Source organism: Labrus bergylta, chromosome 9 (assembly GCF_963930695.1).
Source record: "Labrus bergylta chromosome 9, fLabBer1.1, whole genome shotgun sequence".
Classification (NCBI taxonomy): domain Eukaryota; kingdom Metazoa; phylum Chordata; class Actinopteri; order Labriformes; family Labridae; genus Labrus; species Labrus bergylta.
The window spans coordinates 27,649,013-27,673,945 of record NC_089203.1 but is presented as its reverse complement, the minus strand read 5'-3'; the positions used below and the strand labels follow the sequence as shown (position 1 = coordinate 27,673,945).

The 24,933-nt window shown below is 39.7% G+C and overlaps 1 protein-coding gene across 2 annotated transcripts; it reads left to right on the top strand.

The window, feature by feature from the left end:
- Nucleotides 1-24,933, top strand: tapt1a (transmembrane anterior posterior transformation 1a). 2 transcript variants are annotated; one of them, XM_020648488.2, is made up of 15 exons: nt 1-215; nt 2,848-2,978; nt 4,480-4,598; nt 6,326-6,358; nt 10,026-10,188; nt 10,708-10,843; nt 11,268-11,365; nt 11,825-11,894; nt 13,165-13,245; nt 14,054-14,163; nt 14,272-14,331; nt 14,453-14,521; nt 14,706-14,782; nt 16,333-16,499; nt 22,175-24,933. In XM_020648488.2, the coding sequence occupies exons 1-15, from the start codon at nt 23-25 to the stop codon at nt 22,483-22,485; spliced, it is 1,818 nt and encodes a 605-aa protein (XP_020504144.2). In that variant the 5' UTR covers nt 1-22; the 3' UTR covers nt 22,486-24,933. The 2 variants fall into 2 exon arrangements, with proteins under 2 accessions (XP_020504144.2, XP_020504145.2); XM_020648489.2 differs by lacking the exon at nt 6,326-6,358.

Sequence of the window (24,933 nt, the reverse complement as noted above, 5' to 3'; positions counted from 1 at the left end):
ACGCGGCGGCACAGAGTTAAAGATGGCGGACACATCGGGGACCGAGCAGCTGTCAGACGAGAAAGAAACAGACAGCGAGCTCAAGAAACGACAGAAACGACCTTGGGAGGAGTTGCACAGGTCGGGTAAAATCCGTATAACTCCAGAGCTGCCGGAAACTTTGGGATTTTACGACATCGGTGCTGTCAGGAGGGAGCACCTGGAGCAGCCAGCAGGTAAACGGTTTAACGTTACGGTCACTGCACGCTTTCTAGCTTGATTAACTCCTTAAATACATAATTAAACTAAGAATAGCAGCTCAGTGGATAACACAGAGTAGAGTTAATCATTAAAACAATGTCCTGGCTCTTCTGTTTTGCAGTGAAGCTAATGTTTAAAGTTAGTTTACATACAGTAATCCACCATGTAGCTGTATGCTAACAGTCCAGTGGGCGGTAACCATGACGACCCCACTCTGTATCAGTTATTTAATACGTCATTGTTTACATCCGGGTTACATAAAAAAATAGTATCAATAAATGTTAAGCTTATATTTAAATAACATACAAGTACATACAAAATACATTATTGTTGTTGTTGTTAATTTATTAGACTAATAATAAGTAGGGCTGGGCAATGTATCGAGTTTTTAAAGATATATCGATATATTTTCAAACAAGATATAGAGTAAGACAATATCCTTAATATCAATATAGTTTATGTTGCATTAAAATAACGTTATTTCATTTTTCTCATCTCACTGATGATGACTGACTGTCTGCTCCTCCTCTCTCTCTCTCTTTTATTGTATTTAAGGAACATTTTTATTTTATAATATTACTTTTTAAATTCACAAACAGGTAGTTTATTTTTTTATGTGTTTATGTGTTTTCACTGTTAATAAAATACATATCCATATCGAGTATCGCCATTCAGCTAATCAATATCAAGATATGAGTTTTGGTCCATATCGCCCAGGCCTACTAATAAGCCTATTACCTAACACCACTAGTAGCCTAACTTTACTACTTTATTACTGGCAGTGTAGCTATAAATCAATTTTTTCTAGGGCCTGACCAATATGGGATTTTTGGGGCTGATATCGATATAAGGGAGGATAAACTAATTCTTTGGCCGATATCTTTCTTAGATCTACCTTTGAACTTTAGCGATAGTTGGGTATGTATTTACACACATTTGTTTCATGTTTCATGTATCATGTAATACTTATTATGACGTGTGCTGCTGCCCTCTTGGGTTGGCAGTAGCTCATTCTGTAGGGACTTGGGTTGGGAACCGGAGGGTCGCCGGCCCATGTCCCAGTATGGACCAAGCCTGGACATTGTCCTGGCAGCTGGAGATGTGCCAGTCCACCTACTGAGCACTGCACAGCCTTGCCTGCCTTGATAGTGTTTTTCTGACATGGTCACAGGTTTTAGTTGCTGTACAGTCAAATTTTGAACATTTTAGACGACGCCAAGAGAGTCTTCAGTTTTGATCGATATGATGACAATAGTGTAAGGTTAAAGACTGGAGAGGTATTTGTGACTTGATTAATAGAGTGGTTCTTTGTCATAAATGATGGATAACTTAATATTTATATGTTTGTAACTGATGGTCTTAATATAAAACACGTTCAAAATAAGACACCTCATGTTGGTATAACTAATGGACCATACAAACGTTTATGGCTCCTCATTTGACCCTGCAGAGAGATAGTAGATTTATCTAGTCAAGAACAAGTCAAGGCAACATCCCAGGTTGTATAAACACTACACTACTGAATAAATATTGAACATAGTAAAGTACCACTACTAGAGACACTGTAGCTGGGACTCGAAGCAAATTTGCACAAGAGGGAACATTTACAATGTAATTAAAATGTATTACTGCATTACAGTGTGCACACTGCTCATGGGCTTTGGTTAATAAGACTGTTAACTGTCTTTGTTATCACAGCGTGTTCGTGGCGTCGGCCCTAAATTTAGTTAAACATTTGAGAAACTTCAGCTCAATGTGCGACTTTGACTTAAACAGCAAAACTGTGGTATGTTGAGCAAACGTTAAATATTTAGGTCACGTGATGTCTATTGTTCTTTGTCTTCAGGTTATGAGGCATGACATGTTTGACAGGTTCTCACGAGTTGAGCTCAACGAGACATAATTTAAAGATGGTATGTGGGCATTTAGATCAGAGACAATTCACCCAAACCAGCCTGTTTGTTTGCAACAAAAAAGTTTTATTTGAACTATTTACCAAACCTTTTCACAACACTAGATTTCACTAGACACAAGACTAGACTTTAATATGTCTCTTCATTTTTGTTTTCAAATGGATGCATTCCAGAGAATAAAGCATTATAGTACTTTCAAAGCAGTTTCATTTAAAGCTGAATTATATTTTTATTGATGCAGAAATAAATAGCAACAGTTTTGAAATGCAAACTATTTTGAAAGTCATATTTCAAGACAACAACCAACAGCAGAAAACTGTACTGAATATCTTTAAGTTCTGAACAACACAAGCAATCCAAAGATGTTGTCTTCGACTCTGACCTTTTGCCATGTGCTTGTATTTCATTCAGTTCATGTATTTCATGCTTGAGAATGATAGCCATGACAGTAGCTGCTGTAAACCAAAAAGAGACAGATGTTGCTTGATGAGGGATTATAATGATGTATCAATTAATTTACTAAATCAGACAATAAGCTCCCCTCAGTTGGTACCATTCAGAGCAGTTTCCTTCTCTTTCACTTTGCGGTATGGGACACTCGAAAGGTCGGCGCTGTCATTGTGTTGATAGTTGTGGTTGTAATTGTTGCAGACAATGGCCCTGTGCTAACACTGGTGCTCAAATGTTTTTCCAGATCCATCGTTGACGCGATTCATCTCTGCAGAGCTCACCAGAGGCTACTTCCTCGAACACAATGAGGCAAAATACACAGAGCGCAGAGAGAGAGTGTACACATGCATGCGGATTCCCAAGGAGCTGGAGAAGGTACAACAAAGGCCCTAAACTCACTCAGCTACACCCTTTCCTTTTCAAATCTTTCCATCTGTGTGCTGTCCTTCTCAAAAACACACATCAGACATGTTGTCAGTTTACAGCTCACAATACGTACAATAAGCTCATGAATGTTTCAGTCTGTCTTACACTGGATAATCATCCCACATGTTGTGTATTAATGCTGAACTGATTCAATTGTTTTGGTCATTTGTTGAGTTTAAGATACCAAACATGTGTTGTTTAAATACAATCAGCTTGTTTGTCTCATTTAAAAGAGAATGTTTTATTTATAACCAGTAGCTTTTGATATAGAGAACAACACTAAACTATGTTATTGTTACTATTTTAAACATTAAATAATAGTTAGTTATTAAGATAAACATTAGCTGCATTATAAAACACATTCCTTAATCTGTATAATTTACTAGCAAAGTATACCCAATATAAAATCTTTTTCATTTGTCATGTGTCTTACTTTCTGCTGTATGTTTTTGTTGTTCGCCCCATGAACCGCTAGAGGGCAGTGTTGAGATATAAAATATGGGTTCCTCTAAATGTGCCCCTCTTTCTAGGACTATATCACATATTTTACCATGATACCTGGTAATAACTCTTATATCCATGTCAACATGTAGCCTGTTTAGAAAACTTATTGAAGTTGCTAAATCACAGTTATGAATGTAAATCCAACGATAAGAGTATTATAGGTATCCTGTTTGTTTGCATTTAATGTTATTGTATGGGGGGGGGGGGGGGGGGTATGTATTTGAGAAGACTGTCCGTCCACAAAAACACATCTGAACAAGTCAGCCCAGACTCATGTAGCTCTCACTCGCTCTTCCTCCGGGGAGAGAGAGGAATGTGTGCAAACATAAAAGACCTCAGTTAGTTCACTATGTGAAGCACACTTACCAACTTCAACTGCGCCTGACAAGGCCCCAAGAAAAGTCACACAAAATCCACCAATGAGGGATAGAGCCTCCCTCAAGCTTTTTTTTTTTTTTTTTTTTTTTTAAACATCAGCATGCTTTAACGTTACCTCTTCTAAAACCTTCTTCAAATATGACATGGAAGTGTTTGAAAGTATATGGACAGCTGCTAAGGTATGTGACTGCTCTCTCGGTTTAGCCATTAGCCTTCATTTTTAAGTGTAACATGTGGCAGTAATAGCCATAAATCTGTTGTTGTTGTTGTTGTTGTTGTTGTTGTTGTTGTTGTTGTTGTTGTTTCTGTATTTGTCAGCCTCTTTCCATTCCTCTGTCTGCTGCTGACTCATGGTGGATGATATTAGGTTGTTTAAAAATGATTAGTGTGTCTGGAAATAAGATGTGTTTTGCATTAGTTATTTAGAAATAAAGATTGACTAATTGAATTAGCTGTTAAACATTTCTGATGTTTTTGTCGTTGTTTTAAACGGAGAAATGCTTCTTAACCTTCGTTCACACTGACAGCCGAGGTTTGACTTGGAGGTGTTGCTGTGTGTCTTTTCTAGCTGATGACCTTTGGCCTCTTCCTGTGTGTGGATGCCTTCCTGTACGTCTTCACCCTGCTACCCCTCAGGGTGCTGCTGGCCCTGCTCCGCCTCCTCACTCTGCCATGCTGTGGCTTCAGGTCAGAGCCTAAAAAAACTGTACAAACTCTACTTCCTATACACATAAAACACAAAAACATATGGTTATAATTGCACAGTATCACTATAGCCTCAGGTCCAAACACACACATTGTGCGCAAACATTCAATATGTGCACAATTACAGCTAAACTAATATTAACTTTTATAATGTTGAACAGAGGATTATATAATTAGCAGCATTATCATTTGTTAGACATTTCCAAGCTCAAGTATAATTCTTTTTTTTGTTGAACTCTGAACTTTAGTGTGTTATGAGTTACAAACAATGTCAGGTCCGTTTTGAAGTCTTGAAAGTGTTGATTGTTGCCATGTCTCTGCACCTTTGACTGTATATATGAATTCATCATTTTTACATTAAAAGCTTTATTTAAAAATAGGGTTAGAAGAACACTCATAATATTTCCTTGCTAGTTTGGATTTTTTTTACAATGTAATGCAACAAACTTTGTCCTGTAATGTTCTTGTTTGATTACATTTTAAGGCAAGTTATAGAAAGCATTCAAGATAGAAAATCTCAATACAAAGTGTCAGTGTCTAAGAGAGAGTAATTCAATGTGCAGCCCTTTAATGAAATGCAACATGAATACAAACATGTTGTAGTGTGCACATTAACACTTGTGTAAAGGTTTTGGTCAGAATAATCTTCTTTTTTTTTTTTTACAATCATGGTTTGTCTTAAAGCTGTGCTACCTCACACTTTCTATTTTCCGGTAATAATAATAATAAGACATTTGATTTAAAGGTTTGAACAGACGCACTTTTAAAGTGGACGATGAGCTAAATTTGCACAAAAAGCGCCATGCAGAAATGATGCTTTTGTCTCTTCAGACATGGTCATGTATGCTTACTTCTTCTTAGCAGTACTTTTCCACATTCTGAGCTCCTGTTATATACAGCATGATAGGACGCTGATCAGCTGCAGTTAATAATACTATCTATGCGCCAGTTCAGGTGTTTGTGTATTTCATTACAAAGAGGGGGTCAGCTGTTTTCATTACCTGTATGGAGATTCTGTTAAAGGTACTCGTTAGGGCTGGGCAATATATCGAGTTTTAAGATATATCGATATATTTTCAAACAAGATATAGGGTTAGACAATATCGTTAATATCGATATAGTTTATGTTGCATTAAAATAACGTTACAGAGGGACTAGGTCACCTCTCATCTCACTGATGATGACTGACTGTCTGTCCCTCTTAACCCTGCTCCTCCTCTCTCTCTCTTTTATTGTATTTAAGGAATATTTTTATTTTATAATATTACTTGTTAAATTCACAAACAGGTAGTTTATTTTTCAATGTGTTTTCACTGTTAATGAAATACATATCCATATCGAGTATTGCCATTCAGCTAATCAATATCAAGATATGAGTTTTGGTCCATATCGCCCAGCCCTAATACCCGTCCATCACTCATTGTACGTCAGCTGTCCAACTTTGTCTCATTTAATGGTTTACCTCTAAGTAAGATGTAAAAAACATTCCTCATTGTAGCTTTTGCACAATATTTAAATATGTTTTCTTTTACAGTTGTTTCACTTTAAAAAGGCATCATTATAATTTGTAGAAAGAATGTTTTATTGTAATCGAAAGCTACAAGGTGTACTCCCCCAAGCCCTCCCCCCCCAAAAAAGGACACCTCCTGTCCTCCTGCCCATCTCACCCTCTGTTTTGACTCTTTCCTTTCCTTCCTCACCACCTGCAGGGCACGCACATGCCCCTACTGCAGAAGAAGCAGGTATGCTCCTTAAAGCCCTTTTCACAGTTATCACTGTCCTGACCTGACCTGCACATCCCTTCACCAGTTTCTCTCCATCTTCATTTTGTCCACCAATACACAGCCTGGCCCCTCAAGTCATGGTCTCCAATCTAGAGCAGCCATCTTGGTTCTTCATAAGTCTTTTTTTTCTTCATCCGGGGAAGGTTTGCTGAGAGTGCATGCTCATTCTTATCGTGGTGTTGTTTTTTGTTTTTTTTGTTAGTGTACAGCTGCACATGCTTCAACCTGAGGGCTGCCTACTGCCCAGCTCCTCTGGATCAGTCTGGGGCTCATTTTTTCTTGTTTCATGGTTCCAATGAGCAGCTTTAGAGAAAGGTGAAAACCGTTCCTACCTGCACTGAAACCCCCAGATGCTCTACAGAAGCGAAACAGCTTCTATTCTGTCAACCGCCTGCTTCTCTAACAAGCTTTTGTAATCAGAAATCAGGCCTTCTCTTCTTCTTTTCCTAGTGCGCCGACTTAATGCCTGCTCTGAAGCTAATGTATGAGTGGCACATAGTCATGGCTTCTTAAAATGCTGCATATGGCTAACTGAACTCAACAATGTGTAATCTTTACATGTGTGTTATGGAGAAGCTTGTAGAAGAGAGATAGCGAGGACTGCTTTGTGCAGGCTGCGCTACCAGCCGGCTGCAGCAGCTTTGTGCCTCCAGGGAGCCATGTGACGCACATGTTGTGGATAAGACCTGAACCACCTGAATACCAAAGCTGCTGTTTACTGGCACTCGTTTCTAAAGAAGAAGTGTGATATTGTTGATTAGAACTGGAGGACTGAATCATCTTGTTCAGTCAGAATACTGAAAGGAACCATTTATTTATTTAAGTCCATCTTATGCAAAAGATCTCATATATTCATGAGTACTTGTTTGGAGGATCGAAGGCATTTGTTAGCTTATGATTTAAATGGCACTGGCTATGTTGAGATAAACTGTTGCTTTACGTTGTCAGCTGTCACTCAGGTGTTTTTTGTACCGCTGTTTATGGAGTAGAGTCCTTGCCACTTTGTTTATTCTCTGTGTTCGTTTCAGTCTGCTGAGCAGCGTCTATATAAGAACAGAAGGGTGAACCCCGCTCACAGCTAAACAACACGCAACCCAGAGCAAAAAAAAAACAAGATCAGCCTGTTTATTTATTTATTTTTCACCTCATTTACGTGCGCTCATTTATCTCAGCTCGGTCTGAAAGTCTCTTGGGTTTAGCTGTCGTCTACAGTGCACCGTGTTAGACCGCAGGCAGAGCTGAACTACTGCACAGAGGAGAGACAGACAGACAGCGATACAAAACGAGTGAAAATAAAGCCCTGCATCTAAAAAAAAAAAAGAAGACAATAAGGGTAGACTACTATTTTAATATTTTCTGAGCAGATGAGTTAAAAAAACAACAAACAAAAAACCCCAGTGAAATACAGTTAATTCAGGTTACTTTGGGAAAAGCTGCAGCAAAGCAACAAACACTCAAGGGTTCAACAGAAAATACCCCTGAGACAACAAACAACCCAGAAAGATTAAAGCAAGAGTTTGTTTATTACACTTTATTATTTGGTGATAAAAAACAAGAGTATAGATACGTTGAGAAATGGCTTGCATGCAGAAAACGATTTTCTCAATGCATTGCAAAGCGACTCTGTTGTCAAGAATAATCCTTAGAATGGTTTTAATAGTGGTCATGTATTTGAACTGTGCACTGTGATGCTGTAAGAAAAATAATTCTTGGATCAACGGTCTCCTCAAATATTCAACATGGAATGACTCAACAGTAAATTGTGGGTGGAAAAAACTTCAAATCTCTCACTTCATCTATCCTCTCACTCTTCTACAGAAAACACAAACCTCAAAGTTTTCTTCTTAATATTTGAGCCATGCCTCTTTCACATGTCTGACCACTGGATGGAGCTGTAGTACCATAGAAAAAAAACAGGACATTTTCACTCTGAGGATAATATAATAGGGCTAATAATATGTATAGTTAGGAAGGAAAGCAGTGAAGGTAAATGTATTGTATGATAGCTCACCTTAGTGTAATACATGTAAATGTGAACCATATTGTACACTCATTGTGTTCTTTGGTATTTAATGCCTTTGGGGAAAAAAAGGATCCAGATGTTCCTCCCATCTTGTTCCCTTCACAGCTGAGCTGCACACAGGCTCTTAAGACTGTGAGATACAATACTACATCTACTACATACAGCTGATTGAGCTAATTTACACATCTTCCCAAGGTTGTGTTTTTTTTTTACATCTAAGTTCAGCAGCTCGCTCTGTAAACAGTTAAGATACCTACAAATCCCCCATCCCCCACCCCCACTGATTCATGATTTCACTCCTGTGTTAACATAGTGAGAGCGGAGGAGTAGCCCTGTTGTTAAGATGTAAGCCTTACCACCAGCTGCTTATATTAAAGGTAATGATGGGTGTTAGAGTAGCTCATTGTCCTGCTGTTTAGAGCACTAGTGAGTCTGTGTAGTATTTGTTCCTGTGGTTTATAGTGATTAGTAATAATAAGACAAATGGATGTTATTGAGAGGGATTGTGTTGCTCTATTTTTCAGATAGATCTTGTAGTTTATCTGTTTTATAAAGTATACATATTGAAGACTGGTTTCATGGTCAGTCAGAGCTCATGTTGGGAGAAGAGGAATCATACTCTCCCTCTTGTAGTTTGTGGTGCTTGCCATGCAGACACACAGTATAGAGCAGCCACATAGCTGACATGTGGAATATGCAGGACATCTTAAGAGTTAAGCCCTCTCTGGCTCTCCCCGGTTATCCCTGTCATAGTAAATAAGGGGTCCTATGGATTTGTCAGCCCTTCTCTTAACATGCTCCGACCATTGCTGTTAATTATGAAAGCTGCACACGTACCAAACATGTGAACACCCATTAAACATGATCTGGCAAGTTTGCATGTTCACCCGCTTTTGTTCCATTTAACATATTGGTCTAAAATGCTGCACCAAGTTTGACTTATTCTAAAAAAAGATAGATGCTTTTACACGGGTGCACTTCTTCCTTTTTCTATTTTCTGTTTGGTAGATAAGAAGAACCCAGATTTAATCATGTTGGGGCTGAAGCACAGGACAAAACAGCGTTATATTAAAAGTAGATAAATCTTGTGAATGAGGCACCTTTTGGTATCAAGGAGATCCTAACTTTAATATTAAAATGTGAGCTTGTATGTTGTTAAGACTTGGTGCCTTTTTCATTTTTGGATATCTTTTATTTTGAATGGAAATGATTTCTTCACCGTCTCTGTGTTGTCCTAGAAGAAGACGTGGTTATTATTGGTCTTTAACCAGCTGTAGAGCATCAGTGATGATAAAAGTGGAACTTTTTTGTGTTCCTGCTGTCACTCATTTCAGTGTGTTTTTGTCAATCAGCATATACCTATGTATGTCGTGTCTGGGTACAAACACATTACACCGTTCACTCAGTCACTATAATGAGGTTATGTGTGCATGTGAAGCATATTCACTGCTTAAGAATATACTGCATTTTCCCAGCATGAAAATTGTGTGATCAGTGTTTCAGAAGCCTCTTAAATGTGTGACTGTTTTTTTTTTTTTTTTTTTACATTCAACATAGAAAGATGAACTCAAAGTATCTTTGTGTTTTTGTGTGCGCGGTCAGCGGGTCGCGGCTGCTGCAGCCGGCGCAGGTGTGTGACATGCTGAAGGGCCTGATCCTGGTGCTGTGCTTCTCCATGATGCATTATGTGGACTACTCCATGATGTACCACTTGATCAGAGGACAGTCGGTCATCAAACTCTACATCATCTACAACATGTTGGAGGTAAGTCACATTCATACACTCACACCTGGTGCTGTAGAATGACAGTTTATGTGTGTTCAGAAGGTATGACGTGTGTCCAACAGACAAACAGGTCGTTAAATGAGAAGCCAGACGTAGAACGCCATTTTAAATAAATACTGAATGTCTTTAATGAATAAAGAAACATCTCAAGTAGCTTTTGGTTGACCAAAAACAACTTTTTGTTTTAACAGATTGAGGTTCACTACATGCAAGACTGTATTTGATGGAGTTTGGATGGTCTCGTATTTGACATAATGAAGTGAAGAAAGCGGATTTTAACTAAGTAGACAGCTTGCATTAAATTTAAACAAATGGTTTTTATCTCGAAAGACAAAATAAAAAGTTGGCATCATTAAAACTGATGCTGAAAAACAACCAAAAAAATAAAAGAAACAATAGCAATAAGAAGAAGAAGATGCATTCGTGTAGTAAGCATAATGATGGAAGTTTCAATGAATTATTAGTAATTCAGGATCTTATCTGTCATTTCTCTGTTAGGTGGCTGACCGCCTCTTCTCCTCGTTTGGTCAAGACATCTTGGATGCTCTCTACTGGACGGCCACAGAGCCCAAAGAACGGAAAAGAGACAGCATAGGAGTCATCCCTCACTTCATCATGGCCGTTTTTTACGTCTGTATCCTTCTGGTTCATCAGGAATATGGCTGTAGAGGTTATTTTTGTGTTGACAAATGGTGTCCCTTGTCTTATTTCCCAGAGATATATTTGACAGATGACATGTAGTCACACTCAGAAAAAGCCCATAACTTACTTCTTCTCTGTAAGACTGGAGCTCTCTGTCACCATTGGTGAAGAAAAGTGAAGACTTTTAGGGTTCAAGACTTTGCTGCTATTAACCAGAATGAGATCTGTTTTGGATTTTCTATCAACAAGATGGACAGAAACACAAAAAGCTAAAGTGTATTCATTTTTCATCTAATTTAGCTTCTCTAAAGTACATGACCTTCAGTGAAGAATGTTTTATTAGAGTTGTTATGAAGTGGTGCTCAGTGCTAAAAGCTTTTATTAATCAGTTCTTCTCCTGAGTGGCTGTTTCTCAGTCCTCCATTCCATCCTCATTATGGTCCAAGCCTCCACCCTCAACGTCGCCTTCAACTCACACAACAAGTCCCTGCTCACCATCATGTTGTCCAACAATGTAAGTACACACACATTCGCACACACATTCGCACACACATGCACACACACACACATGCAAATTGTTCAAGCTGCTTCTACGGAGACCCTAAAGTTCCAAACAGTAAAAAACAAAATCGCAAAAAATGTACATATTGTGCTACACACTAGATATTATGTTGTTGGCCCAAGTTCATATATTTATGCACAAGTCAATATTTTGTGTGGGCAGAATATAGTTTTTTATGTTACTACAGGGGCTCTGTGGGCTTCAGTTCTTTCTGCAAATAAAACACATGCTCACAAATGACACTTCACTTATATCATTTGTGTGCAGATGTATGACAGTCACTTTGCACTTGGCATGTTGCTGATGAAATGTTACCGCTGCAGCTGCAACAAGCTTGTTGCTGTTGTATTTTCTGGATCATAAATTCTGCTAATTGCATTTCTCCCTCTGTCTTCCTGTTCTCTAAAACAGTTTGTCGAGATCAAAGGAAGTGTTTTCAAGAAATTTGGGAAGAACAACTTATTCCAAATGTCGAACAGTGGTAAGATATTCAAAGTCAAATCAGAAATAGCACATGCATGTGTCATTTATAAATTGATAGATAATAATGTAGAGTATTGGAAAGAGCAAGAGGGACAAAAACATACCTACATTTACAAAAAGATCTGTTCACATGGCACCTTTAATGGTTTCCTATTTGCTTTAATGTCAGGCTGCACAGAATGAAATTTACGAAATGAAAGGGTGTATGAATATTCATGGTCACTGAGTGTCCCACAGACCCAAACATCTGTGATCATCGTTTCATGCACAAGCTCGTTAACTTCTTCTCTGCTGCAAAAAGAGAAAACTGTTTGAACACCTTCTTTTCTGGGTCCTTTTAAATCAAATCTTGTGGTTTTGAAAGCTGCAATGGAAGTTGGTTTGTCAATTTGCCTTGTGACAAAATATTTGACATTTGAAACAAAAGAAAGACAGGCTGCAAATCCTGAAGCTGGAACCAACAGATTGTGGCTGATCTGACATCACATTGTTTTTAAGAAAAGTTACATCTTCATGTTTTAAATCACTACTTTTGACTTAAGCATATCATAAAGATGAAACACAAGCTCTTCTGAATCTCCGTTGGATAGATGTATGACTGACATCTAATCACTATGACTGATTTTCAAAACAATGCTGAGCATCAAACATGGGAAAAGCATTCAACACAACGGTTGCGCATATTCATATACTGTACGAGTGTATCTATTTGTCATTCTGAAATGCAGAGATATTAAATGCATTGTTCATGTTCCCTTTGATTCCCTGACGCTGTAGGTTTGATCTCTGTCACACTCATTGTGCTGTAATGACAGCAGAAGAGAATAAGCCTTAATCAGCTGCCATTTCCCTCCCACTGCTCACTCACGTCTTGGAAGATTTCCTGTTTAAGGAGCTGAGCAAGGCTCCAAGCTAGCAGCACAGATGATTACGTGCTAAACATTTACAGCTGCGTCTTTAAATTATAGTAGATGGATGTGTATAGCATGCAATAGTAGGGTAAGACTAAATGTCAGTTTAACAACGCTGCTTTGATGTATGATAAGTGCTCAAAGCACCTCTGACAGCAAAGCAGGATAACTGACAGGTCTGACTCATTTCAACTCTTCTTTAACACCACCTGCTTAAACACATAACTATTGTGAAAGGGAACCAAGTGTGGGTGAGAGTTTCTGCAGACGTGTCTGGAATGTTAATGCTTCTTATCTACGTTGTTTTTCCCAGAGTTGAGAGATTGAAATCACAAAAATGTCGATTTGACCCTGCAGATATCAAGGAGCGGTTCACCAGCTACGTTCTCCTGCTCATCGTATGTCTCAGGAATATGGAGCAGTTTCTTTGGAAGCCAGGTAATTATCTGTTTTTTTTATATTTAAGTAAATGCAAACAAACAGCATGTACTCCCAGGTTTGTTCCCCATTGTTTGGCTTCTTTTTTTTACTGTCAGTACTCTTGATAGACATTTTCCCTCAAAACATGCTGACTCTCTTGACCCGCTGCGCTACCTTGGGAATCTTCCCCCTCACAAACCTGCCACAGAGCAGACGTGAAGAATGAAAACGGGGCGTTTCTGTGTGACAGCCCTCTGAAAACAGTCATCTCTTCCTGCCAGTCTCAGAGCCACACACACAGTAGATGACAGACGTGTCCTGTCAGCTGAAATCATAATAGTGATGTGCTAATTCTAGCAGAGTTACAGCCTGCTGTTGCTAAAGAGGTAAACCAATCACAAGTCCCCAGTAATTTCCTTATCTCTCATGCTGCATTTTCACTTCTTTATTTAGCCAAAACATTGGCTAAACAGGAAGTTAAAAGGATGTCCACACAAAAAAAGCCATGAATAAGCATCACTCGTCTGTGTTTTGCTGCTTTCATGGCTACTGCTCTGAATAGTGCATATTGTTGCTGAGAGATTTAGACATACAAGCATTTCCAGTTTGTAGACTTGAGAAGAGGCTGATACCAAAAACACTCTGATACTATTGTGATTATAAAATATTTATACTACGGTTGGAAGAACCCTGATGGCTAAAATGTATGTTGTTTGGATCAACAGTATCTTTTCACACTTATTTTGTTGTCATATGATAATTTACTTGATGCCAGCTGATTTTGGGGGAAAAGAAAATGTCATTGTTTCCTTGTTTTTGCCCTCAGACCACATGTGGGTGATGTTCCCTGATGTCTTCATGGTCATTTCCTCTGAAATTCTCGTGGACATCATCAAACACGCTTTCATCACCAAGTTCAACGACATCACCGCGGATGTAAGAATAATACCCAATATTTAATCGTTCTTAAATAGCTCTATTCACCAACTAACGACTTGTCATATGTGTGTCTGCTCTCAACGGTTTTACCCGCCTCTCTTCCAGGTGTACAGTGAATACCGAGCTAGTTTGGCCTTCGATCTCGTCAGCAGTCGACAGAAGAATGTAAGCTGTGTCTCTCTTTTCACAATAATGTTATTATACTTTCATGAACAGCGTTAAGCCTACACAGCTAATCAATGCTGTATTGTGGAGAGCTGTAATCTGCTTGTTTCTCACTGTGTAGGCTTGTACTGACTACAGTGACTCAGTGGCTCGGAGGATGGGCTTCATCCCTCTGCCTTTGGCTGCGCTGGTAAGAGACATTTAGACATTACATACCAGCAGAATGTTTGTGAATGGCACATTCATGTTTGCCGGATGTTTCTACAAAATCTAATCTTAATGCATTAAGATGAGAGCTGCTGCTGCCTGATGGTTCTCACCATTGTCTAAATTCATGTATTTTATCATGTATTCTGCTTTCTAATGTTGTACAGCTCATCCGAGTGGTTATGAGTTCTGTGAAGGTGCAGGGGGCTCTTTCATACACGTGTGTGTTCCTCTTTTATCTCGGGTAAGTCCGCTGGAGTTAAACAGTTTTCTTTGATGTTACTGTTATTATTATTATCGGAGTGTATTGAACATGCCCTGTACTGATTGAAAATCAAGGCAGCTTTAAAGTCTTATAAAGCTGTACTTACACTGAACATGACATTTTAATATGACGTGTGTTTCATAAATTGTACTCTAAAAATCTAGCTCAAGAAGAAGAGATTTAAAGCTAAAACTGATGATATTTCACATGTTTAAACATGCAGACTAACCTGCTGATAAAGCATGTTGTCGAAACTGTCTATATTTTATTATTTATTTCATCATGTATTTGCATGTTATTGTTTACATTGTTTGGGTCAAACATGCACAGTGACTCTCACACAATCTTTGATGCTCTACTTATGAGCATGCTTGCAGGGTTTATTGAATGCACACTTACACATGCAGGAACTGTCATAAACACACACGCAGATTCAGACACACACACACACACACACACACACACACACACACACACACACACACACACACACACAGTTACATAAGCATTAACACTGTGCCCTCACATTCTCCCTGCGCTGAGCTGCTGATAGCCTCGCTCCTTGTCTTTCGCCTGATCCCATTGGACTCGTACCATTGAAGAGTTTCCCTCGGGGTGAAGAATACAATGTTGTCATCTCTAGTGCCATCTCTGGCCTTCCCCACCCCCTGGTTTAAAAATAGCTCTGCCTCACACAGGCCACTGCGCCTTGACGAAGACTCAGCTGCACTGAGTCTCTCGGTACGAAACGTCCTGTCATGGCGAGCAGTGGTCCACAGACCCAAATGTGTCCATCTTTGTCTCGTCACGGTGGCAGAGGCCAACCTAAAAGCAAAGCCCCAGAAACGCAGAAGGATGGTGCACATCAACATCCCGGTGTCAGTGGTGGGATGTGAACACTGGTGATCGAAACCAGATGGTAGAAGAGATTCATTATAGCTGCAGCCCGGCTCAAGACAGCACTGTGTTAACACTGCTGCACATCACTATGCAGGACAAATGGCTGCTCAGTTATGACTTAAATCATAATCCTTGTTATTTTTTTAAAATAAAAATATAATAGACCAACTTGCCCCCTGAAAAAACATTTCCATGTATTTTAGAAATGTGAAATGTTTTTACATTGTCAGTTGCTGATATTCAGTGTAATCAACCCATGAGAGAGAAATTGAATTTGTGTTTATTCATCCAGCTGAGTTCATTTTTAGAGAAAAGGATTGTAGGTTTTAGTTTTTTGTTTTCTTTTTACATTTATTTTTGGGCTTTGTATGTCTTTTATTTAGAGATAGGACAGTGGATAGGGTCATACATTGTAGAGAGAGAGGGGGAGGGAATGACATGCAGGAAAGAAGCCACAAGTCGGAATCGAACCCGGGCCGAATGCTTGAAGAATATAGCCTCCGTACATGGGGCATGCGCACTAACCACTAGGCTACCTGTGCCCTAAAAATTGTATTTTTCTGATGAAAGAAAACATTTCTTCACGTCCGATGTGCACAGCTCTAAACTTCAGCCTTCTCCCTCTGCAGGCTGGTCTCCCTTAAAGTGCTGAACAGTATCGTGCTGCTGGGGAAGTCGTGCATCTACGTCAAGAGGGCCAACATGGAGGACAAACTGTTTGAGAAGCCCACAGCCACTCCCTCCTCCTCTGAGAAAGGCCCCAACCAAGCTGAGGACAGATGTCCAACACCTTCAGGTAAACGCAAACACACCTTTTTTTCCCCGTTCCTTCCCCCAGCGTAAAACATAATGAATGTTCTTTTTTTTAAAGTCAGAGGGTTTATGTTTACACACAGATTATAGATGTGTTGTTTTTTGCCAAAAGGCTCAGAAAACATTGTTGTTCATCTACGTATTTGGACTTGCTAACAAATGAAATGAATCCAAACAGATTGTGGATCATCTGTGATCTGTTTCAACACTACAATATGTTATCAAATAAAAAATAAACATGAAATACTCTACAGGAATTTCAATCATAAGGAGTAACTACACACACACTGTATCGATAACAGAAGGCTCCCCATGTTGTGTACTTGTGCTTGTGCATGAAGTGTACCTTGCCAAATCACACCTCTTCCAGGGCCAAGGAAGTGTACTGTGCTCGAGCATGGATCGGAGCACTAACACTAGACTTTAGAAATGTTACTGTGTGTGCTCACATAGCTTCATGAACAATTCTGAGAGTTTGTAGGAACCCTCAGCTGGAGGTCATTATGCAGCGTGAACACAGCAGTTTGAGTTTGAATCTGAATCCAGAAAAAAAAATATGTAAAAATCTGCAGCTGCCGAGTGAGCAGCAACCGAACACATCGTAAACTAGTTTATTAGGAATTTCACAAAAGCTTGTAATCACAGAGCATGGGCTTGGAATATTTAACTCATTTAACATTTTAGAGACATACAAAGTGTTGGGACCTGAGAGAAGATTCTTTTAGTTCTTAAGGAGATATATGGAGTAAATGAGATGTCCTGGGATTTCTTCTTACTTATGAATAATGCTGCATGTTGCTGTCTGCCTCCTACTCACTCACTCACTCGCTGAACCCTCCTGTCTCTCTGCACTTTCATATACTGTACTAATAAAACAGAAGTGTCTCACAATGTTCCTTAAAAACACACAGAGGAAACAAGGCACTGCTGTAGTATATCTGATTTTAAGATTTATAATAGTCGTTAATGTCTGATTTAAATTCTGCTGATAATGTTTCCAAACACTGTGTTGGTCCTATGTATGTAACACCAGGCTTATTAAACTTAATAAACATTTAGCTGACACTCGCATGCAGACAGATGGAGGTCAGCAGGTGGCAGCTCAGTGTCCAGCTTCAGACTGCTGATGGACACATTCAGTCTGTTTATTCACCTGGTGTTGCATTATTCAGAGAAACAAAATCCTGACTGGAACATTATGTCATTAGTTAGTTATTGTAAATAGTAATGGAGAACACCTAGTGTTTAAAATAGGTACTGCAGTCCAAATTCAATTCAATTAAACACTTTAATTCTGCCCCCTCATCTCTATTGTTGATATGCACACAATGCCATGTGGTGGACTCTGAAGCTTCAGTGTTTATCCAGCTCTGCATGGGTCTGTAAACCTTTCTGTGTTCTAACCTCTCTCCATTTTTCAAAAGCATCTCCAATATTGATCCTAGTTTGAGCACGTTTCTGCTCGTGGAGCTTATTAGAAACATGCAGAGGCTTTTTAGGTCGGGTACAATCACTTCTATCTGAACCACTTCTCTTGACCTCTTCCATCGCTGCAACACCTGAAAAGAAAACTGTACACTTTTCTCTCAATTGTGGAGCTAATTCCATTTTTAGTGACCAATTTACAGTATGTATGCTCTAATTGTTTTGATCTGATCATAAATGTGACAGTACATGATGGTGATGCTGCAGGTATAGCATGTGACACTTTGAAGTTTGACCTTTCACTGTTGCACTTCCCTCAAGGCAATAAGTTCAGAACATATCATGTCTCCACTATTATATCATTAGTACATAGGTTTAATGTTAATGGGAGAAGAGACTTTTTATTAAAGATAGTTGTAGCTCTAAAATAACTCCTGTTAGCTTGTGAGTTAGTTAGCCCTTCATTGAAATACATGCAGGCCTCTTGTGATGCTCCTGATCACTAATAACATTTCAAGTTCATTTGAAACTGTTTTCTAACTCATAGCCTTCTAACCTAAATTCTCATTCGTAATAAAAACCATGACACCATCTATTAGACTTTAGATGCATTTGTGTTTTGGAAGTCAACATGTATGACTTGACATCTAAAATAATAAACAGCAAACACCCCCTCAGTCCATCATTCAAATATCAACATATGAATGCATTCATTAACATTCATGTAAATATCCGGACAAAGTGTTAAACAGGCCCTCTATTTGAGGCACACAGACAATAAAACACAGATCTGGAGGAGGCAGTATCTCCCTGTCATCCGCAGCCAAATCCCTGCAGATCTCTCTTCTGCCGCGCGCCTCAGACCCGCCTGCCGCGCTGAGCCTGGAGCTTTAAAACGACAAAGATCCTGATGGTGCATCGTGTCATATCAAACATCAAAGCTCCTGCCAGCGCTTGTGTCTCAAACAAATCGGGTTTCTCAGAAAGCGGCAGACACACACGGCTTAAGGGCGCCCATGCTCCAGCATATAGAGTATAATACTTAGAGAGTGGGAATTAATGCGAGTCTTCTGCTCTCCACACGTTCAGGAGCTGGGATTTTAACCGGCAACCTCACATCCCGCACTCGCTGTTCTAACATTCAAATGCCCCGGTCTGTGCCTCGAGCTGCACCTGCTGCGCCGGTGGATTCCCTGCACCGTGAAGTTCATCGGCACGTCTTTGTCTTTACGATGATCTGTATTCACGTTGCACTGGCTGTGCCATCTGCTATTGTCCAGAGGGCAGAAACGGGTAATGAGGGCTTTCGCATCAGCCACTGCAGGCTCCATATGGTGGTTAACTTTTATCAAAGCTCACATTTCTAGCAGAGAAAAACTGAAAAGACCCTGTGTGTGTGTGTGTGTGTGTGTGTGTGTGTGTGTGTGTGTGTGTGTGTGTGTGTGTGTGTGTGTGTGTGTGTGTGTGTGTGTGTGTGTGTGTGTGTGTGTGTGTGTGTGTGTGGGGTAGGTATCTGACTAGAATAATATTTCTCCCATATCTTCTGTTATGTCTACCCCTAAGGATGAAGTGTATTTACACATGTTAATGAAGCAGACAGGAGTGCAATTACAAGAGGAAAAAACCTGGTGAAAAGGACTACTGCTGACGTTATCACTGCTGCTAGCTTGATTTGTCTTTGCGACTTGACGGAGGCCAAACGAGCATATTCAGTTTTTACATATTTAACAGATTACAACAAAAACCTGATTTCATAATGAAGAGAGAAAACATTTCCATCCACCACATATTTGTGATGAAACGCTGGTATAGAGCTATACAGTATCGTTAGTGTATGATTGACACCCAGTGATGATGAATTCATTGTGTGTGTACATGAACATACATCTTTACTCATATATTAGTACATTATGCACATCTTACTTAAAGGCTTTCTATGTGATTTTTTTCATCCAGCAGATGTCGCCCTTGAGCACCAGCATGAAACCAAAACAACTCTCGCTGCATTGTTGTGTTAGCATGCTAATGCTAGCGATCTTTATCATGCTGGTATCTTCACACTGCATGTAAATTTACCTGAAATGAGCGTGATCTAGAAACACAGTTAAGCAGTGAGTACAGTATGTTATTATTCTTTTCTCTAGTCCCTCAGTTAAACAACTTTTATACACGAGGGGAGGAGTCAGCCGGCCGTCCTGGCGATGTAAACAAAGTGAAGATAGGACTCTGAAAACTCTGAAAACATCAGAGACAGTGGGACTCGGGTGTTACACCCATTGTAGACAGTCATGACTCACAGAGTTATTTTCAGAGGATATACTTGATTTCTATTATATTTAAGTGTGAAAAATCACATATAAAGACTTTAAGCTCAGTGAATCTATGTACAGTGTCCGGTCTCATACAGGAAGTAAAGGCTTGTTTATTGTGCATGCATCTTTTTCTCCAAAGTTCAAGTTTGTGACGGCCTTTGAGCACCTGCGACCTCCACAGGTTCTTCCTCATGTCTGTTTCCTCGCTGTCTAAATGATTCTGAGTGTTTCCATCAGGCAGTGGAAAGCTTCACAGTTTGATGATAACTCATTACAAGCAATGCCTTTCACACCATACATAATGTAGAAACACTTTGAATAGATAGATAGATAGATAGATAGATAGATAGATACTTTATTGATCCCGAGGGAAATTCAAAACAGCACTACCAACTGCTCATCCCGCAATTGAATGCAGTGATGGTCCTGTGACTTGACACAGTGAGAAAGTACTCAGCTGAACGTTCGTCCATGAGGTTGATAACCTGCTCTCTCTCTCTCTCTCTCTCTCTCTCTCTCTCTCTCTCTCTCTCTCTGTCTCTCTCTCTCTCTCTGCCATGAGCTTTGACAAAGTCATGACGAGAATGTGTGATCTGAAAAAGTGAAACTTCATTGTCTGATCGTGGAATCAAAGTTAAACTAAAGAAAAAGAAGAAATAATGCGTAAAGATGTTTTGAACTTGTTTATTTATTGACTATCAACAGCCTGCCTTATTATAAATTCCTCTCTGATTCGCTGCTGAATTATTCATGCAGAACCCGAGGTAATCTAGCTCCACAACCTGACAGTTTCTAATATGAGTTGGCTTCAAATGTCTGTTTCCATTGGCCTGTTTCATACTTCTTAAAGCCTCTCTGTCTATACTGTATGCTCAGCGGGTTGCGGTGGTTCGATACAGTGTTGGTTCAGCTCTGTCTACTGTAAGAATAAAAGTTTTTTCAGTAGCCTCAGGCTGTGCTCGTCTCTTGAGGACACTCTTGTTAATATGATGAATTATTCCTTTTGGTTACACACACACTGCACTCGACGTTTAAAGAGGCCGTGCAGTGTTTTAACATAATGTGATGGAGTTTGCAGTAGAAACCATCCGTGCAGCTTTCTTCTGTGGCCACATCTTATTATTCTGCCTCTGTGCTGAGCAGTCAGGTGGGTGTATATGTTGGCTGACTTGTGAATCCGGCAGGTTGAATCACTCCCCGTCACTCAGGTCAGAACATCTTCGCCTCGTGTGTTACAGGCTGAGAAATCGATGCTCCAGGTCTGCACATCTCCCTCCCCCATGTTTTATTTTCCTCCTTTTACTTTCTCCACATTATACAAGAGGAGTCTCGTCTTGTGTTTTCCTGACACTACTGTGTGTCCCCTTTTCAAATAGATCATTCGTTAAATACATTAAAACAACAGGACATACTTTAGGATGTGAGGTTTGATACCACTGTGATGTCAATGTGCTAAGAGGACATTAGCTTAGCATTCGCATTGAGAGTGGAGACAGGAGGAAACAACTAAGCGAACTGCCTCTAGTTTCCAGCTCCACAGAGATCAAAATGATATCAGTCTTACTTTTTAAAGCCTCCCAAGAAACATTTACAAACTTAAGATTTTTCGGTTGACCATCTCGTCTGAACACAACAGCTCTGCTTCTGTTTTTTTTAAACAACTCAGGAGTGTAACTCCAGTTTTACTTGGGCTATATGTTCGTACATGTAACTATTTTTATGCTTCTAGTCTGGGCACTAAAGAGAACGTGTTGGGCTCTGAGTGCTGGCTAACACAGTTGACCTACACTCAGCTCTGTGCCTGAACGCCTCATTTGTTGTGGAAACATTTAGTAAATTATCAACAGTGACCATTATGTAGGCGGAGCAACATAAGCTTATTTGTTTGTCATGAAATATGTTTTTCTCTGTTCCCTTACAGGAGAATCCAAAGATGAGGAGATCCCCACCCCACTCAGCAGACCACCGTACCCCTCCTGCTCTGTGACCACCCAGCCCACTCCCAGGACTGACTTATTTCCTCCCCCGCCCACTGACTCCTCTTCTGGTGCTACAGCTTGCAGACCTCGTACACCCCCACCTGAACCTGAACAAAGTATAACATCACTCTCCAAAGAAGAGGAGGAGGAGGAGGGGGAGGTGAAAGGAGACTCAGAGCTGAAGCACAGGACTCCCAAAAAAGATCTGTTGGAGATCGACCGTTTCACAATCTGTGGTAACCGCATCGACTGAGCCGCTGCTGATGTAGCGATTAACCACTCAGGAAAGACGGAGAGCAAAAGGGCCGTTCAGGTTTGTTCTCCTCGCCGACAGCAGCAGAAAGCTGAGTATTTATTAAAGCCAGTGGCAGCACAGTAAGTTATTGTGAACACGGGCGCTTGGTGTCAGACGATCCTGCTGCTGCTGAAGCCTGAAGTCAAGAAGTTTCACAAAGAAAACTTCAGCTGGCTGACAGAAAGTGAGACTGTGGCAGCCCAGTCGTCAGGGATGAACTGTGTGTGTGTGTGTGTGTGTGTGTGGATGGTTCAGAGTGTGCAGGTGTGAATATGTGTGTGTGTGTTAAAAGTGTGGGTGTGAGAGCACGTAAGCACTTCCCCGTCAGAGCAGCACTGGGACCAGAAGGAGAGAAACTTCTCAGTTAAACTTATCAGCCAGAAGACAGAGAAACTTCCAAAACCCACAAATTAAAGGAAACACCTGAATTATGAGACTTCATGAAGGTTGTTCATCTGTATTTTTGAACATGTCATCCAACATATCTGCACAGTTTGCAAGAAATGTGAGCCTGTTTTTACCGCTCAGGCTTTATGACCCGACCCTCGGGCTATACCTACACAACAACACATTCAGATTCTGGGTTTAAGCTCAGAAGTGAAAGGCGTCTAAAAGGTTCCTTTAATAAGAGATTTCCAGCCAGTGGTTCCCAACCTGAGGGTCATGACCCACACAAGGTCTAGAAAAGTTGTCTTGAGAATTGCTGCATATTTTTTTAGCTTTCATGTGTCTGAGTTACTCAAAGTAACTTTAAGTAGTCATGGACTTCAACACTGGTGAAGAGGGCTCAACAAGTAGACATCAGTTTGTTTAAAAAGGTCCAGAAGAGGCTTCACCTGCTCAGTTCAGAAGTCTAAACCTCAGTGAGAATTTAAGTGATGCATCTTTACACTTAACATCTTTTAATGGTATATAAATATGACTTTTAATAAGAGCTTTATGTAGACAGAGCTTCTCCGTTTACTCAGCTAACAGATGCATTTATGTGTATGCTGCAGTCCGCCCCAGCACATGAAGGATCTTTCATGAAAGAACCCTTTTGTGCCGGACATTAACAAATGTGAAAAGCAGTCGACACTAAATCTTCTGCCTCTTCGAGCTGCTTACGTTTTTCAGAGGTCTACTGAAAAAAGAAATGTGGGAAACAAACAAGTCAAATAAATACAAAAAAACCCGCTAAAAATACTGAAAGATAACTTAATTGTTCTTCTTTCTTAGGGTACATTCTTTCAATCCTCAGTCATGATCTCTTCATCACTTTACATTAACCTTCACAACGTACCTGAGCCGCTTTTATCAGAAACACGTGTTTGATTTGTCCTTCATGTTTGGAGAATGTTTGCACTGACGGACCGTGATGTCTTAAGTTTGTCGGGTCATAAAAAATAATTGTTCTAATGTTTACATCGTAGAAAATAGAAGCAATACTTCCACAACAAAATGCCTTTTTGCATGCTTGTTTACAATTTGTTGATTTAGACTTTACAGACATTGCAAAGAAAAATAAATAAATCTATGAATAGATTATTTAACAGATCAGTTATATCATCGACCTCTCATTTGTCAGCCATATATTTAATAGAGTGTAAGTTATATATCAAATGGTCTAACCCTGATATTATACCAGAGTTTTATAATTCTGCAGCCATGCCAAATATTTATTTTATCTCCGATGACTTTTGTAATGTGATCTGAATCAAAGGAGTGTGTGTTTGTAGCATGAAGTGGTTCCTGCCATATTTACAAGTCTCTGCTGCAGGAACCGTTCAGTGCTGCAACATGGACAGTTAAATCAGAATTATACGCACAAAAATGTTTTTAATACGTCTGCTTGAGTTCAGGTTCATTATCTCTGCTGCACTCTTAATTTATTTTTGAATCAAAAAGGTCGTGTGAATTCAACAGTCCTACATGTTGAAACAATAATTTATTTAAAGATGCTTCTGCAGAAACTTCCACAAGGTGAAGAGAATCCTCATTTTTCCTTATGCAGAAGTTTATGATGTTTATAATAAAAACACATATCAGCTTTTTATTTGATTCTGATTTTGTTCATTACCGTTGTAATAAGGACGTTGGTTCTGTTTTTGGAGCTGCCACTTGGGATGTGATTTTTTTTTGCTGCGCATGAAGTCTGTGACTCTCCTCAGTCCCTTCTTGTGGTTTTGTGAAATGTCTCGTCTCCACTGGCCTGAGCTCGGTCTCGTTGCGGTTCAAAAAGAGCCTTTCAGAACCACAACCGGACCCGTCTGAGCTAACAGAGACGAGGCAGAAGCGTTGTTCTGAGGAGTGCGATGGTCCAGTACACTGCCTGCTTTGTTTCAGTTTGGTTTTCTTTTTTTTAATTCCTACCTCGATTATTGTATTAATATGCCCCTTTTGGATCAATAAAAGTTTGTTTCTTAA